The sequence below is a fragment of the Pristis pectinata genome, chromosome 8 (genome assembly GCF_009764475.1).
Source record: "Pristis pectinata isolate sPriPec2 chromosome 8, sPriPec2.1.pri, whole genome shotgun sequence".
NCBI classification, from domain to species: Eukaryota; Metazoa; Chordata; class Chondrichthyes; order Rhinopristiformes; family Pristidae; genus Pristis; species Pristis pectinata.
In genome coordinates, this window is record NC_067412.1 from 48,924,847 (window position 1) to 48,943,083 (window position 18,237).

The window sequence follows — 18,237 nt, forward strand, 5'->3', positions numbered from 1 at the left end:
ATTTCAGTCAGTGCATGAATAGTTACTTGTGGATACAGATTTAAGATAATTATCCATGGAACCAGAGTGAAGGAGAGGAGAAGTTGTTTGAAATGACTGAACACGTGAAAGGGAGATGGAAGCAGACTCAATAATAACTTCAAAAATAAATTGGATGTACACTTGAAAAAATTATTTGCAAGTGTAATTTAGAAAGAGCAGAGAGTAGCCCAATTAGATTGATCTTTCAAAGAGCTGGCATAAGCAAAGTTAGTCAGAAAAAGTTGAGCAAGGATTAGTTTTCTTTGAGACAAAATGATTTGCACAGTCAATGCAAAATTTTCTCCTGTCTCCAGTCTTTTTCATTTATTTTTGTTTTGCTTGATCCAGTGGCCCCCATTGGTCATAGTTATCCCAGCCAATACCTCTTAGAATATTCTGGCCTGTGACCCCAGTTTTCAGTTCCATCCATGTGTTGAAATGAAATGCCAACCTGCAGCTTGTTTTATACTGGAACTGTGTACAAATCAGTCAAAGAGCCATTTGTTGACTTCCTAAAATAGTAACTTTTGTTTGAACTTATTCATTCTCAGTCAGGAACTCAATGCTCACTGTACAAACTTTTCAACTGCCCTTCTGAGAATACTTTCGTTAAATTTTCTCTTTTTTTAAAGACATTGTTATTAAGGCACAATTTTAAACAGATAAGTAACCTTACGGCATCAGCATAAATGCTTTTGTAAAAATAAATGAACAATGGAAAATCTTGCAACCTGACATTACTTAAACAAACATAATCTGTTGAAGACCTGTGCAATTTCAAAGCAGTTAATCACTTCCCAATATTTCAAAGGGCCAGCAATATAACTATGCCACTTGCATAAAAGTGCCACCTGACAATCTATTGAAAATAGTTAATGTATAATTACAAGTACCTAAAGATCTCCAAAATGTACTCTTAATTTTAGTGCTATACAAAAACAAAAACCATTAATGTGAAAAATTGGCCAAGACTGTAGATATGTTTATACATGTTTGCAATACAAAAAGATCTACCATGCTTAAAGAGCAGTGATCATCAAAGAACACCAGCTGCCAACCAGAGGAGTAGGGTTTTTCCAAGCAATGTATTGGCTTCAGTTGGGTACCCATCTATATATTAAACCCACAGGTTCAAGGCTAAATTTATATAAAAAAAACTTCAAGAGTTGATTGTAGGTTAAAATAGAAAGCTCTCTTCACCTAACTTCAATACCAAGGGTTAAAGTCTGGCCTTGCAGATAAAAGGGAAAGCAAAACTCCAACTTTCAGTTGCAATTGAATTTAGAAACTGTACTCTCTAGGTGAATTAAGTGGCTGAAGGGTGGAGAGGGGTGTGGTGATGGAGCACAGGAATAGGAGGATAGGTCAGATGAATGTCTGGCTAAAGGAATGGTATTAGAAGGAAGGCTTTAGGTTTCTGGATCACTGGGACAACCTCTGGAGACATTGGGACCTGTACACGTTGGATTAGTTGCACCTGAACTGAAACAGGACTGGCATCCTTGCAGGAAGATTTAAATAAAGTTGGCAAATGTACAGTTGAGAGGGTGGTGCAGTCAAATATTGCACAGAAACCAAGTCCAATAGGCAGATCAAACATTGACTTGATAAAGGTATATAGGAGGTTAAATTACAATTATTCTAATGCAAGGAGTCTGGTTGGTGAGGCAGATGAATTATAGTGTTGATCAGTACTTGGTAGGATTGTTGCTATCACAGAGACATGTGTTTCAAAGGAGGACAAGACTGGCAACATTCCAAGGTACAGTATCTTCAGGTGATGTAATAAAGGAAGAACATTGCAATATGATTAAGGAGTCTATGCCTGCAGTAACGAGTGAAGATATCCTAGAAGGCTCTTCAAATGAGGCCGTATGGTTAGAACTTAAAGAACAAGAGGACAATTACTTTGCTGGGGAATACTGCAGGCTTCCTAACAGTCAGCGGCAGAGAGAGGAGCAGGCACAGTAATAACAGAGGCCCAGTGAGTAGACAGAGTGCAAACCGAGGCCCTGGTGAGCTGAAAGGGAGTATGTGGAAACCGGGGACCTGGTGAGACAAAAGGAACAGTGGAAAACATCACCTGTGTGCTGGATGTTGATCCATCAGGATTTCAGACTAGTTGAATAACAAATTATCTGGGTTTTAGTGCATATAGACAAATTGCAGAGAGTTACAAGAGTTAAAGTAGTGGTGATGTTAATAGGAGAATAATCCTAGGTTACATGACGATATTGATCAGTTGGCAAAATGGGCAGAACAATTGCAGATGGAATTTAAACCGGATAAGTGTAAGGTGATGCACTTTGGAAAGACTAAAGGGTAAAACATATACAATGAATGATAGTGCCCTATGAAGTATTGAAGAACAGAGGGACCTTACAGTACAAATTCAAGGTTTCTTGAAGCTTACAGTACTGGTAGACAAGGTGGTGAAGAAGGTGTACAGGACACAGGCAAAGTTAAACTACTGTTGGAATTCAGCAAGTCAGGCAAAACCTATGGAAGCAAAAGCATAGTCGACATTTCAAGTTGAGACCCTGCATGATGACTGAGAGTGTTGAGGGGAGATTAGTGTAAAGAGCTGAGAAAGAAAAATGAGGCAGGGGTTGGCATGCAATAGGTGAAACCAGGTGAGGAGGGGGATGATGGGCAGATGGAGCCAGGTGGGAGAGGAGTAGCGGTAGAACTGGGAGACAATGGCTCATGAGTGATAGAGACAGATGAGAGGGGAAAAAATGGGGGGTAGATGGAGAAACGTGGGGGTGTGTAGAGAGAGGCTGTAATTTTATGTGGAGACACAAGAGGCTGCAGATGATGGAATCTGATGTAAAGAAGGTGATAAGTGGAGCCAGATAAGGGAGGAATGATGGACCAGTTGGGGAAAGGGAATAGGTGACTCAGTAGGTTAAGTGTATGGGTGATAGACAAATGGAACTAGGTGGGGGAAAGGAATGGGGCAGTGAAACTTGGTTCTGGGCGGGGGGTGGGAGGGGGTAGCTGGAGGGCTGGAAGAAACCCTAGTTGTTCAGAAGGAGAGAGAAAGGAGCACAGGGAGTGCAGGCTGCCTGAGATTGAAAAATTCAATGTTCTATTGGGTTATAGACTACCCAGGTGGAATACAAGACAATGTCCTTCCAGTTTTGCATTTGGCCTCACCCTGGCAGTGGAGAAGGCCAAGGACAGGTCAGTGTGAGAATGGGAAAGGGAGTTGGAATGACACGTAACCAGGAGGCCAGGACAGCCATTGTGGACAGAGCACAGGTGTTCTGCAAAACAACTGTCGTGCCCATGTATGGTCTCCCTAGTGCAGAGGAGGCCAAATTGAGAGTACTGAATGCATTAGATGAGGTTGGAGGAGGTGTACAAGAATCTTTCTCTAACCTGGAAGGGCTGTTAAGGTCCCTGGATGTGGGGGAGAAGGCATAGGGACAAGTATTGCACCTCCAACAGTTACAATGGAAAGCATCAGGGGTCAGGGAGTAGTGGGTGGTAGGGATGAGTGAATCAGGGACTCATGGAGAGAGTGGTTCCTGCAGAAAGCAGAAGGGATGGGGAGGAAAAGATGTGACTAGTGGTGGGATCCCATTGCAGTTGGCAGAAATGATGAAGGATGATGTGCCGGTAGGGTGAAGGGTGAATAAGGATACAAGCTTTCATTCACCGGGGCACAGAATACAAGAGCAGAGCGATTATGGTACAGCTTTATAAAAGACTGGTTAGACCACAACTGGTATTCTGCATGTAGTTCTGGTAACCACAATGTAGGGAGGATGTGATTACATTGGAGAGTGTGTAAAGGGCATTCAGGTTGTTGCCTTGAATGGAACTTTTCAATAATGACTGAAGAGACTGGATTTATTTTCCTTGGAGTGGAGGAAGCAAAGGGAGAAGTTGACATGAATGGCATCAACATGGTAGATTGCAAGAAACTCTTCTCCTTGGCAGACGTGTCAAAACTAGAGGACATAAGTTTAGCAATTAGGGGGAAGAGGTTTAGGTGGATCTGTGGAAGAACTTTTCACCCAGACGGTGAATGGAATCTGGAATGCACTGCCTGAGTGGACAGTGGAAGCAGATAGAATCACAACATTTATTAAGTATCTAGATGAGTACTTGAATTGCCAGAGCATAAAAGGTTATGGACCAAGTGCTGGTAAGTGGGATAAGTGTAGATGGGTAAATACAGGTCAGCATGTTCATGGCAGGCCAAAGGATGCAGTTCTGTGCTGTAATGACTCTGTGAGGTTGACAGATCTGTTAAACTTAATTAATATTTTAGTAGTTACAAGATTTGACTTTGTATTCATACTGGTCTTGTCCATAAAAATCATCTAATAGTTTTACAATGGACATTACTCCATCACTTTACACAGAAGGCATCCAATATAAATGCAAGATTTTGAATTCAGCTGGAAATACTCAGCAGGTCAGGCAGCCTATGTGGAGGGAGAAAACAGAATTAACAGTTCAGATCAATGAAATTTCGTCAGAATTTTAACTGTTTAGTTCCCTACCTGACTGCTGAATATTTCTAGCATGTTGCTTTTAGTTCAATTTCTAGCATTTACAGTTTTTTGAATTTCAAAATTATTGTGGAAAAATATTATTCTACTTACCCTGACTACATTAAAATCTAAACCTGTTTCACGAGCACACTGTATTATTAATCCAAAGCAATTTTTACTCTGATTTGTCATTCCACTGTCATAATAACGTTGCAATACTCGTTGCTGTTCCTCTGTGAATATAGAACGTAGATTCATCTAAAAAAGAAAGTACAGTACTTTTATCACAATTTGATGAATATAAAAAGAACTGAAAAAGTACTTTAAAAACAGATTTATGATACATAAGAAATACAATATTTTCTTAAATGCTGAAGGAAAATCTGTAATAAAATTAATTCTGGACAAGGCCAGGTTCACATCATGTTTTGCAAAACAGCTCAAGTTATCAATTTACCATCCAATTAAAATGGTTAAAGGAAATATGTTCCATCTGGTTAATCACCAAAGGAGGGATATTTTGGATATCCTTTGTGAAGAAACTAATAGTACAACAACTGGCACAAGCTATACTGTCCCAACTTTCTATGGAAGGATACTTTCAAGAAATTATAATCCACCAACAAACTACATCCAAAAATTAAAGATTATAAAAAAGATTAACAAATATATTTAAGACTTTATGGCTAACACAAGGAGGAGACTATGTCACATCTTTTGATTTCAGTTAGGTTTGAGTGAAAGAAGATTCAAAGGAGAAAATTGGACTTTTCCGCGAAATGGGAAGGAAACAAAAATAGAGATCGTCCTACTTTCATAAATTTTATTTGCAGTTAATTCTATTAATAGCAGTAGGATGTCTGGCTACTTGCCATGCAATGTGTATTCATAACACAATAAAAATTACTTAAAGAAAATGGAAAAAAACTGCCTATTTTGGAAATCTGAAATGAAAACCAAAGAGTTTAAAAAGACTCATCTGCCTTCTCCACAGATTTTACTGACCAAAATTATTAGTTCTGACAAAGGACTGATGTTTGAAATGTTAACTTCTAACTGTTTTCTGGATTGTTGCTGATGAGCAGACTGAAATTTTTTTCCACATTTTCTTAAAATTACTCCAATATTCACTCATAGTGCACCTTGAAACAAATGTTGGAGATTACTTTGTCAATGCTAAGATTTCATCATTTATATAATTTTAAACCATTATATGAACTTTTTTGGCTGAATAAGATTTCTTGCACAGTGGGATGGGAAAGAGAAATGAAGCTTTCCAAACACCACGTGGATTTCAGATTATTCAAAGTGCATACCAGTTCCTTTAGCAGTTTGAGCTCTCCTCCTGAACTTAATGAAACTCCTTGGACCCAACTATGTCTGTTCAGAATAGTCAATAATGGAGCAACTCAACTATTTACATGCTCCTGAATTGTTGGGAGAGCACTTAATAAGTTTGTTCTCCCTCACCACCACAGAGAGTAAACTTAATCACACATAGAAACTGCATTCTGTAAAGTGTAAAATAGTCAGTGTTTAGGTGAGAACTAAATTTTTGTTGTAGACCTGCAGCTGGTTAAAGTTAGTTGTGAGACTTTCCCCTGGGACAGATGAAAAAGAAGTGTTGGAAGAAGAAGAAGGTTGTAGATGACCACGAGAAAGCAAACCTTATTTGTGAGACCCTGGCAACTTCTATAACCCAAGGCCAAGGGAGTGGATGCAAATAAGGCATACAGAGGGAAAGGTTTTAAGAGGACAACAGTGGAATCAATTCAGAAGTGTAAAAGCAAATTAAATTAATAAGGACAATTAAGTCACTGTCAACCAGACAAAACAAAGTAGGGACAATAGTTTGGAGATTAAATGGGCACGGAGCTTTGTAGTGACAGAAACTGAAAATTTTAAAGGAGCTGGGAGACTCTGAACAAGTTGAGGTACTGAAAGGCTGCTGAGAGGTAGGATGAACAACTTGCTAATCAGGTGAAAAAGGCCAGACTGGAAATGCCAATGGTGGGATGAGTTAATCTGCACCACAGAAGTGTCTTCCACTTCCTCATCATGCTCATCTGTTGAATGAGTCTATGAATCTTTGAGCAAGTGTCCAATATTGTATGAATTTTGTACTTTAATGGACCACACTTCTCTCATGATGATAAGACATATGAAGTTGATCCATATAAAGTTCCATTCGCCAATTCTGATCCACTAAATGACAAGAATCCCCAAGACTGATGTCTGTAGATGCCCAAGTACAGTGTACCCTTGTGTTACGGAGGCACTGTATTCCTAGAAAACCATCCGTATTGCTATTTTCTGTAATGAAAACCCCTTCTTCCCCTTTGAATCCCATGTTATGTGGAGGTGCATTCCTATAGAAAGTTTTTCTCTCAACAGTAATGTCTCCTCAAGTGCACGGACTGTCAGCAAGGGAATTGTGATTGTACTGTGATTTTTGTGCTTATTCTTTTTCTACAAATTCCGTTGGAATGATCTTTTATTTCATATCTCAAATTTTTTGATGGTGATTTGTGAATTCCATAAGGGTGAATTTCTGTTACCTGCACTGCCGTAACATGGGGGTTCTAGAATCATACTTTATTATGTGTTATGATGAGTACATTCAGCCTAAAGAGTAAGCAACAACAACTTGCACCTTGGCCATGTCCAACATAGCAACATGTCCCAAAATGTTTAATGAGTACGACATGCAGGAGCTGGGATAAAAGAAGTTTTGCTGAAAAGAGTGATTCTTGAAGGAGAGTCAGTGCAGAAAGAGAAAAGAGGGGGAAAGAGAGAGAAGGGGGGAGAGAGAGAGAGAGAGAGAAGGGAGGGGGAAGAGAGACAGAGAGAGAAAGAGAGAGAGAGAGAGAAAAAGAGAGAGAGAGAAAGAGAGAGAGAGAGAGAGAGGAGGGGGAAGAGAGAGACAGAGACAGAGAGAAACAAAGAACACAGTAACACAATGAACCACGTGCTTACTGTATGCTTAATCAAAAGAACCCTGCAAATGAAAATCCATTTTAAAGGCTTGAAGATGAAGAACAAGCCACAATGAACACACAAGGGAAGGGCACTCACCTAATCAATGCACAAACCACGTCAAGACTGCCAATCCACTATAGAACCACTTTGTTGAAAAAGGTTCACCATAGTTATTTTCTGTACATGGCCTTGTACTATACCTAGAGTGATGGACCAGTTTAATCCATAGTTCATTTTACAGATCTTGGCCACATCACCCTGATTAGAACAATTTGAATCATTATCCTCAAAACATGGCTGGTATTCTAGCTACTAACCTCCTTTGAATTGGACTATAAACAGGATGGCAGGATTGTGCCCAGCAGTTAAATCCAAAGGATCTCAAATGAGTTGAGTATTAACACTCAACACCCTGGATGGAGGCACATAACCATAATGGTATCAATGGTTTTGATATCTTAAATGCAAATAAATGGGGTATTTTACATTAATAGCCTGACTCCTAAACAAAGAGAAATAATAAAATGAAAGAACTTTTGTGGTTTTTTTTGCAGCTTCTCTGTACAACTGGTCAAAAGTTGACGTGACAATTGATCCTGCGGGTTACTGCTTCATCTCATCAAGATGTTAACATGCATAATTACATCAGGTTTGAAAGGCAAGTTTGCTCACATTATTCAGCCAGCACAGATTTTTCAATTGGTTTATTGGGCTTATGGAGTAGATCCTCTGGTTATTTATCAAAGATACAATCTGCAAGTCAAAATGCCAATATGCTGTAGTATGAAAGCACATGGCTGTCACATGACATTGATGACAATGACCCCTCTGGTCGGATGACAGCATTGCTTATTGGGTCGGAAGTCACACCACTGTCAATCGAGGTTTGGCTCCACCCCACCCATGAGGTGTGGGCACAGGGATTGGACTGGGAGAGCATTGGCTCTGACAGGCACCTTTGTCTTTGACCTCCAAGCCTTTGGCTTGTCTACATTTCCTGGCCGGGCCTTCCAGCACTATAAAGAGTGTTGCAATCCCCTGGTATCTCTCTTTCGACTTCCCCAGGAATAGTGAGACAACGCTGCAGAGACCACTGGTAAGAGTCTGCACTACCATGTGGATTGGGAGCATCTTAGTCAGATTCCAGGGAGTGTTAGGGCCAATGCTTGTTTCAGTCAAGGTATTCAGGCATTGTAGTGTTTATCCCTCGATAAGCTGTACCTTGTTTATTGTGTGTGTGTGTGTGTGTGTGTGTATGTATATCTCATCCTCGTTGCGATTCCCCTTCACGTTCGCATTCTCCTGTGTGTGAGTGTGCATCTGTTCCCATTCATTCTGTCCCCGCGTTTGTCTTTGTTAATAAACCATTTTTAAATTACAAAGACTGTGTCCAGAGTTCCTCTACCTTTAAGATTCCAAAAGAACTGTTTCACACAACATTCAATCTGCAAGTCAAAATGCCAATATGCCAACATAAATTCTTAATTAAGCTCCTAAATAACAAGGAACTCAAAAATTATTCCAATCTATTTAAAGTCAGAACAAGCAGGTATGTTATTCCTATTTCCTCACATCATTAGAGAGTGCTAAACTTGACTGGTACAAATTCTGAAAACCTCCTAATCATCCAGCATCAGAGAGGGCTTATACATTAATTAGCACCATGGAGTAAAACATCTCCAGGGAAGACGGATCATCTTAGACCAAGGTCAAACACAAAAACAGCCTAATCAATCCTCAGTGCCCATCCTCCAATTAAGAACTCCCATCAATAACACTCCTTGCATTTCTTCTCCCTGGGAACTATGCTTATGAAAAAAAGCAGTGTTCATTCACCCACACTATCTATTAAGAGGAATGGAGTAGTATCAAAGATTTGAGCTCTCCATAGCACCACTTGCCACAAAAAAAGATTATGCCTAATAAGTCACATGAAAACGAAACTCATACACGCTTCACCACTTTCTACCCAGCAATTGCTGGAAATGGTACAGTGAGAAGGATTTTCACCTAGACATTATCTGGATACATTCCTATAACCATCAAGTCAAAAGTCAATAAAGATCAACCATTTTTATTCCCAATAGACTAGGCTGATTAGACCTATACATCAGTGTACCTGTGCAACAAAGTGACCAAAAACAGTTGCAAGATCCACACATCTATGGTACTATGCAATTCTTCTCTACAATCTTTTTGTTAGATGATATACAAGTAGTATATCCCAGGAAGAAGTGAAGAATATTTGGAAGGAATGAAGTTACATTGGATTTATGACTCTCACAGTTTTCCATCACTGGGGGTTTTCTGGTTTCAAGTGTATCTGTCCAAAGGCTAAGAGACTGATTGCATTTGCATCATTAGTAACAAACTCCATTATGATTGGATAACATGATTTCCAACATATCGGAAGGTATGCCTTATTATTTTCTCGTCTTGCTGTTCTGGACAATATTCTGCCTGGGACTGAAAAGATGTTCAGTAATTTGGGATTTAGCCTTAAAGTTTCAATCAATACAAATATTCTATGCCCTCTCTGAACTACAACCAACTCAATGACAGCCAAGAACAATGAGAATCCAGAGGCACATGAAACTGCAGATGCTGGAATCTGGAGCAACACCCAAAATGCTGGAGGAACTAAGCAAGTCAGGCAGCATCTATGGAGGGAAATGAACAGCTGACATTTCGTCTGGACTGAAATATAGAGGGGGGACAGCCACTATGAAAAGGTGGAGGGAAGGGGTGGACCTAGAGTTGGCAGGCAATAGGTGGCTTGTTGTGGCCTCCTCTGACGCAGACTGGGTGACTGCTTTGCCAAGCACCTTCACTCTGTCTGCCATGGCCATCTGGATCTCCCAGTGGCCAGTCATTTTAATTCTCCTTCCCATTCCCACATCCACATGCCTGTCCTCGGCCTCCCCTACTGCCAAGATGAGGCTAAATGAACTAGAGGAACAGCACCTCATATTCCGCCTGGGTAGCTTACAACCTGGTGGCATTAACATTGAATTCTCCAACTTCCAGTAACTGCTCCCTCTCTGTCCCTTTTCTCTCTCCTGATCCATCTGGCCCCCGTCACCAGGACTCCCCTCCTCCACCCTCTCCATCAGCATATCTCCCACGCAATCCTTCCACTGGTTCCTCTCCCCCACTATTCCCCTCTGCCCTCTCCACCTCCCTCCCTCTATTCCATGCTCCACTTTTCTCTCATATCAGCTTCCATCACCTTCAGCCCTTTGTTGCCTCCACCTATCACCTCTCAGCTTCTGACGCTATTCCCCATCTACCTATCACCCCTCCCTCACCTGGATCTACTTATTGCCTGCAGCTCTTGCTCCACCCCTTCCCTTCAGCTCTTTATACCGGCCATCTCCCCTCTATCTTTCCGTCCAGATGAAGGGTCTCGACCCAAAATTTCAAATGTCCATTTCCTTCCATAGATGCTGCCTGACCTGCTGAGTTCCTCCAGCATTTTGTGTGTTGATACAATGAGAATCCAACACACTTCTCCAGGCCAAACTAAACACTAAACTTTACTGAGAGATTCAATTCTAAATTAAATCTAATTGAATAATTGAAAGACAACTTGGAAAGTTCTTGAAAATCGAACTTTCAACTATGTCCATAACTCAAACAATCTGCTGTTTGAAAATCAGATTTCACTGATTCCGTTCAGAGAACACATTAAAATTATTTTGAGGAAACTTTGGAATAATTTCTGAATGGTGTCACGAACCAGCAACAAAAGAAACACACTGAGCATGATTCAGTGTTAAAAACTATTTTATTAATCACTACTTATGATAATACGTAAAATAAAAGTAAAAATGATAGTATGTTAGAATTCAAAAATGTTAAACCTTGAACGTTAACCCCAAAAACTACACTCTTCGTGTGTGTGTGTGGCAAAGTCCAAAACTCCCAGTTCAGGAATGGTTTTTAAAGTTCAGTTCCGCAAGCCATAAGGTGAAACATGAGCAAGGGCTTCTTCAACAACCACCGTTGTCTGAAGATAAGACGTAGATGCAGAGAAACAGAGAGAGAGTAAATACAAAATCCAAATGTTCCACGATGGAACCCAAACGACACTTCAGTGTTTACTCGGTAGTGACTTCCTCACCCCGAAAAGCATCCGAATCGTGGTCATCCACACAAATACCTGTTTCCTTCTACAGGTCAGCAACAAAGTGAACTCCACCAGATTACTTCCACTTTCCATACATGGATTTCAGTGGTAGACACGGTTATTGTTTCTCATCCATCGATAGAGAAAACTAGCAGGCTGGTGTCTCTCTCCCTTCTCTCTCTCCTTCTTCTGACTTCTTCAACAACGTCATTACGTCCTTTATCTTCTATTGACGTAAGCACGCCACACACACAAATACACACACACACACTCTCTATCTTAAAGGGACATTCACTGAGTCCGTAACAATGGAAACAATGGGGCTTTAGGTAATGTACCATTTGGGATGTTCCAGGAAACTCTGGCCCATCAGTCCTTTTGATTCAGAATTAATATGTCTGAGCAAGTTCACCTCACTCCTCCCCCCAGCTCTGTTCTGAAAACTGTAACCTCTCTACTCTTCCCGTAGTTCTGAGGAGAGGCCCCTGACTGCACTGGCTGAGTTCTTCCAGCATTTCTATTTTTGTCAAAGTATCAAAAAGAGTAATGATTAATGTTTAAATAAGGAGATCAATGATGGAACAAATCTATGGAATACTCTTTTGTGTGGATGGTGAAAACATCCTTTTTTAAATGGAATGGAATGGGGTGAAGGAATATGTTGTTTTCAGTTTGCACCATTCATTGTGGGAGTTGCACGAGTGGGAAACTTAATAAAAAGACTTACAAGTTGTGAATGTCATTGTTTACATCCATCAGAAAATTAATGCTTTTGCATTATTACCAACTAGGAATTTATGACAGTCATTATGCAAAGTGAACACTAACTGCATTCCCTCTGCAATTCAGAAATGCTATAGACTACCATGCTCCTACTGCTGAATATTATTTTAGAAAATTATATATGCATTATTTGAGTATATTCACATCATATTCATATTCTGCTACCTTCTTCAAATAGTGCCACAGTCAAAACGCCAGATGGAACAACAGTTCACAAAAGATTTATGCCCTCATCCAAGAACCTTGTGGCATATTTCCTTCATTCTAGAAAAAATCATTTTTGGTTGGTTGAGAGCTCAACACCGTCACTCGCAATTGGAAAAGAGGCATCATATCACAATCTTGCTTGAAATCAGAAACTGACAGGATAGTCTCCTATTCTTCATAGGACGGAACAAAGATGTATATTGCAACTCCACAAGAATTAGGCAACTTAGCATCTCAGCTAGTAGAGCCAGACACCCAGGTTCAATCCCGAACTTTGGGAGCTGCCTGTGTGGAGTCTGCATGTTCTCTCTGTGGTCGTGTAGATTTCCTCCCATGTCCCTAAGGAATACGAGTTGATAGGTTAATTGGCCCCTGTAAATTGCCCCTAGTGCGCTCGTGGTAGAATCTGGGGGGGACCTTAAGAGTACGTAGAAAGAGTATAAGAAGGGATTAATGTAACATTAATGTAAATGAGTGGTTTAAGGTTGGCATGGATTTGGTGGGCCAAAGGGCCTGTTTCCATGCAGTATATCTTTACAAATCTATGAATTAATTTTAAAGGATATCTTACTGTGCATTCCATGCCTATCAGTAGCTATGTTCTTCAGCAGCAAATTTTTGAAGTTCCATCTTGGTAAATGTTACTTATGCAACCGAAAAGAGCGGAGACAAAGATCATGACCTCAAAACTAAGATGTTTTACAAATGTGCCAACTATTTTCAAATCCCATTAATTGCAACATTAAAATTTAAGCCATAAGCAGATTTATGAACACTGAAATCAGGTCATATTGAATACCAGATGCATTAGACCCTTTAATAGACAGTCCTATCCACTTCTATTTGTTCAGCCCATGACTCAACTCACCTAACCATCCCCCTGCACGCACTGCTGATCTTAACCACTTGGCCCCCTTATGTTCTTTCCTTTTCCTTATCTCATTAAATATCTTCATGTTTCACAGCATCGATGCACCATTAAGGTCTGCCATTATGAATCAAGTTACTACAATTTGGGTAATCCAAGTCAACGGAAGTCAGCATTCATAGCTGAAATTAAGAAAGCATAAATGGAATTTATCGATGTCTCTTCTACTATGGTTAATGAAAATTAGCTTCCTTATTGTCATTTATTATCAGAACTGAACAAAATGATACTAGTTCACAAATGTGACTTCAGACGCTAATGGCCTTTCATTGGTTTGAATTTGTATACGTTCAAAAGGACTCAAATTATTTTAGAAATAAAGGTTGAAAGCAAACTGGATTGTTGCAAAGCAGCAAAATTGGGTTAAAATATTTTCAAACTACCAGAACAAATTTCAGAAATTATTTCACTTTTACCAAATTTATACCCTTGAAGTATGCTCTACCACACAGCTTGCTAACATACACAGATGTTACTTGAATATCTTTCCATTTTTCTCGACAATGTCACATAAAAAGAAAATAATTTGTAATGATTTTTGGGTTTTACTTCAATTTAAAACATATCAATAATGTTTTCCTTATTAAAAGATTGCCAAACATTCTATCCTGAAGAGCTCTATATTTTCTGTAAAAAGATTTTGTTTTTACAGGAAACAAAAATGGGAATGAGGGAACTTAATGAAAATAAAAACATTCATTTATATGCCATCTTTCAAGCCCTTTCAGGAACTTCCAAAATGCTTTATGAAGTACTTTATGAATTGCAGGCACGAGTCAGTTTTCACACAGAAAACTCCCAGAAACAGAAATGTGATTATCACCAGATAATCTGTTATTAGTGATATTGATTCATTGATAAAATAAGGACCCTGGGGATAGCTACCACACTACTCGCTGAAACAGCGACACAGGACCTTTTGCATCTGCCTAACAGAGCAGTCAGGGACTTAAATTAAGATCTCTTCTACATAATGAGACTTGAGAGTCATCTTTAATACAAAAACTGAAAATGCTGGAAATTCAGGCAACAGCTGTAGAGAGAGTGAAACAGGTTATGTTTGATGTCAATGACAGTTTATGAGAACTTCGAAAAGTTACTGACCTGTAACATTAACTCTGCTTTACTCTCTCCACAGATGCTGTCTGACCTGCAAAACATTTCCTAATTTTCTGATTTTATTATAGATTTCCAGCAACTGCAGCTTTTTGCTTTCTGGTGATGATCTCTGCAGCCCTGATATGGAAATACAGTTTTCTGTTGCAAAACCACATACAAAAAAAACTCAGTGTACAAATGTACATATAAATATGAAAATAATTTTAAGTCATCAAAATGTCACTAGCTCCTATAAAGGCTTTCTCACATTGATGCCAATATGTACATGGCAGTGGTCCACAAACATCAATGAGGTAAACAATCATCTTGTAGTTTAGTTTAGGGTTCAGTGCTGGTCTGGACACAAGAGCCTGTTGGTCTTCTTTGAAAAGCACCGTGGAATCTCTTATCTGCACTTAAATGGGTGAGAGCTTCGAAACCTCATATCGCAATTTCAATAAAATGAGTCCAAGATTAATAAACTTTTACTCTGCAACCAGAACAGAGAACCCAGGCATTAAGTCCGCCAATACAGAACACAGCTGAGATCCAAAAGACTTCAATAGAGCCTCTATTTTAAATTTTTTTAAACTTAAATTTAAATTTTATTTACAGCGTGGTAACAGGCCCTTCCGGCCCAACGAGTCCGCGCCGACCATTTTAAACCCCCAAATTAACCTACCCGTACGTCTTTAGAATGTGGGAGGAAACCGAAGCACCCGGAGGAAACCCACGCAGACACAGGAGAACGCACAAACTCCTTACAGACAGCGACGGGAATCGAAGCCCGATTGCTGGCGCTGTAATAGCGTTGCGCTAACCGCTATGCCACCGTGCCAATACTTTCAAGTATCTGCCTATATCATGAATTACTGGAAAAATCTCAAGAGTCCTCTACAACTACAAATTTACTATTCAAAAAGGCCACATTTGCAATACAAGTCCTCCCCAGTTTACAAACACCCGACTTATGTGCAGCCCATACATACGAATAAGTGTTTCAGAGAATGACAGGATGGATTTGCCAGCTGCTGTGGGGTTGTAGGTGATTGTTCTTGACACTAGCTAGAATTTTGCCACATCAAAACACAGAGAATACATTCTGATTACCATGTTGGCTTCCACTTTGCAAATCCTATCCAGGCACATGCCATCCAAGCCAGCAGCAGTGTTCTTTTTAAAACTGTCAATAATATTTAAAACCTCATCTACAGTAAAATCTTATAAAAGTATGTCATTATTAGCCCAAGTTAGGCTTGGGCTAACTTTGCTAATATCAGCTTTATTATTAAAAATGGCAAAACAAGATTTAAAATGCTTCTCCAGAGTATCTATTCCCATGGGACAACCTACCTCTGCAGGCATCTTCTGCCACGTGGGAACTCAGTTTGCAGCCACATTTCCAACTTGCGAACTGTTTGGGTTACAAAGAGTTCTCAGAAACAGAAACCTGCCATAACCTGGGGAGGACGTGTACCAGCTCCTGAAAAATAGTGGCACAACCAAAGTAACCCCAACTTTATTGGATTGAATATGACATAGATATCCTTTCTTCATGGTCCCCTGAGATCCAAGTACCTGGTTCTTTTTTTTTCCTGTTTGTGCATGGGAAATCGTGCTCATGAATTTGATAGTCTTTTTTTGAAGAGGTGACCAAGAAGATAGAGGAGGACAGCACAGTGGACAGTGTTTACATGGACCTTAGCAAGGCCTTCGATAAAGAACTGCATGGTAGGCTGGTCTGGAAGGTTAGATCACATGGGATCTAATGCCAACTGCAAACAAAATTGGCTTGATGGTAGGAGACGGTGGTGGTAGAGGGTTGATTTTCAAACAGGAGGCCTGTGACTAGCAGTGTGCTGCAGGGATTGGTGTTGGGTCCACTGTTGTTCATCATTTATATTAACGATTTGGATGAGAATGTAGGTGGCAATAGTCAGTAAGTTTGCAGATCACATTAAAGTTGGTGGATTAGTGGAAATGAAGAATATTATCCAAGATTACAACAGGATCGTGATCAACTGAGTCAGTGGGTCAAGGGATGGTAGATGGTGTTTAATTCAGATAACTGCAAGGTGTTGCATTTTGGTAGGACAAACCAGGGCAGGACTTGCACAGGAAACATTAGGGCCCTGGTAGTGTTTTAGAATAGAGACACCTAGGGACGTAGGTATGTAGTTCCTTGGAAGTGGTGTCATAGGTAGACAGGGTGGAGTAGAAGGCATAAGTCAGGATATTGAGTACTGGAATTGGGATGTCATGTTACAGCTGTACAAGATGTTGGTAAGGCCACATTTGGAGTATTATGTACTGTTCTGGTCACCCTGCTATTGGAAGGATGTCAATAAACTAGAAAGGGTGTTAAAAGAGATTTATGAGGATGTTACTGGGACTGGAAGGTTTAAGTTACAAGGAGCATCTGGATAGGCTAGGACTTTTTTCCCCTGAAGCGTAGGAGGCTGAGGGACAACCTTATGGAGGTTTATAAAATCATGAGGGGCATAGATAAGGTGAATAGCCACAGTCTTTTAAAGTAAGGGGAGTCCAAAACTGGAAGGCATAGATTTAAGGTGAGAGGAGAAAAATTTAAAAGGGACCTAACAGGCAACTTATATGGAAAGAGCTGCCAAAGGAAGTGATAGAGGCAGGTACAATTATTACATTTAAAAGACCTTTGGATAGGTAAATGGATAAGAAAAGTTTAGAGGGATGAAGGCCAAACACATACCAATGGGACTAGCTCAGTTAGGCAATTTGGTCAGCATGGACGAGTTGGGCCAAAGGACCCTTTTCTGTACTGTATAGCTCTATGACTCTACAGCAGTTCAAGAATTAAAACGTGGCCCATTTGGATTTAGGATTGTTAACTTTCAGCTTAAATTATTTAAAATCAATGGTTATCAAATATGCCTCAAGGTATAAATGATACAAAACTAGCAGGGTGCAAGTTTAAAGCACCTGGGATTGGGAGTAATCTTCTGGCTTGGATTGAAAACCAGTTGACAGAAAAAAAACAGAAGAAATAAATGGACTTTCCCCAAGGTTGCAGTGGTGGGCCCCACTATTCATAGCATACACGATCTGAATGAGGAAACAGAAAGTAATATTTTAAGTCTGCCAATGATACAAACCAGACAAGATTGAGAGTCTTAAAAAGAATGCAAATCAGCTTCAAACTGATTGAGACAAGTTGAAGTAGTGGGAAAATACATGCCAGATTTAGTATAACATGGATAAATGTGAATTATCTAATTTCGTTGGAAAAAAAGTGCAGAGCATCACTGAAATGGTGATAGATTGTTAAACACTTATGTACAGAGAGGCCTGGGTGTCCTTGCACATAAATCATTGAATGAAAATATGGCAAGCAGTTAAGTGGGCAAATAGTTTTGTGGCCCTCACTTGAGATTTTGAGTACAGAAGTACAGAATGCACTGCTATAATTATACAGATCCTTGGTGAAACCACATGTGGAATATTGTGTGGTGCTTTGGTCTCATTGCAAGAGAAAGGATCCTTGCGCAAAGGAGTGCAGCAGAGGTTCACCAGACTATCCTGGGATGGTGGAACAGTTGCAAGAGAGA

General features: G+C 39.9%; 1 protein-coding gene across 3 annotated transcripts in view; it reads right to left on the reverse strand.

Annotated features, from left to right (window-relative positions):
• hdx (highly divergent homeobox) overlaps positions 1-18,237 on the reverse strand; it is a 102,609-nt gene that overhangs the window by 58,377 nt on the left and 25,995 nt on the right. For all 3 annotated transcript variants that reach the window (XM_052021784.1, XM_052021783.1, XM_052021782.1), the window contains one exon: positions 4,641-4,787. In XM_052021784.1, the coding sequence (XP_051877744.1) occupies positions 4,641-4,787 (147 nt within the window). The remainder of the gene's footprint in view (positions 1-4,640; positions 4,788-18,237) is intronic.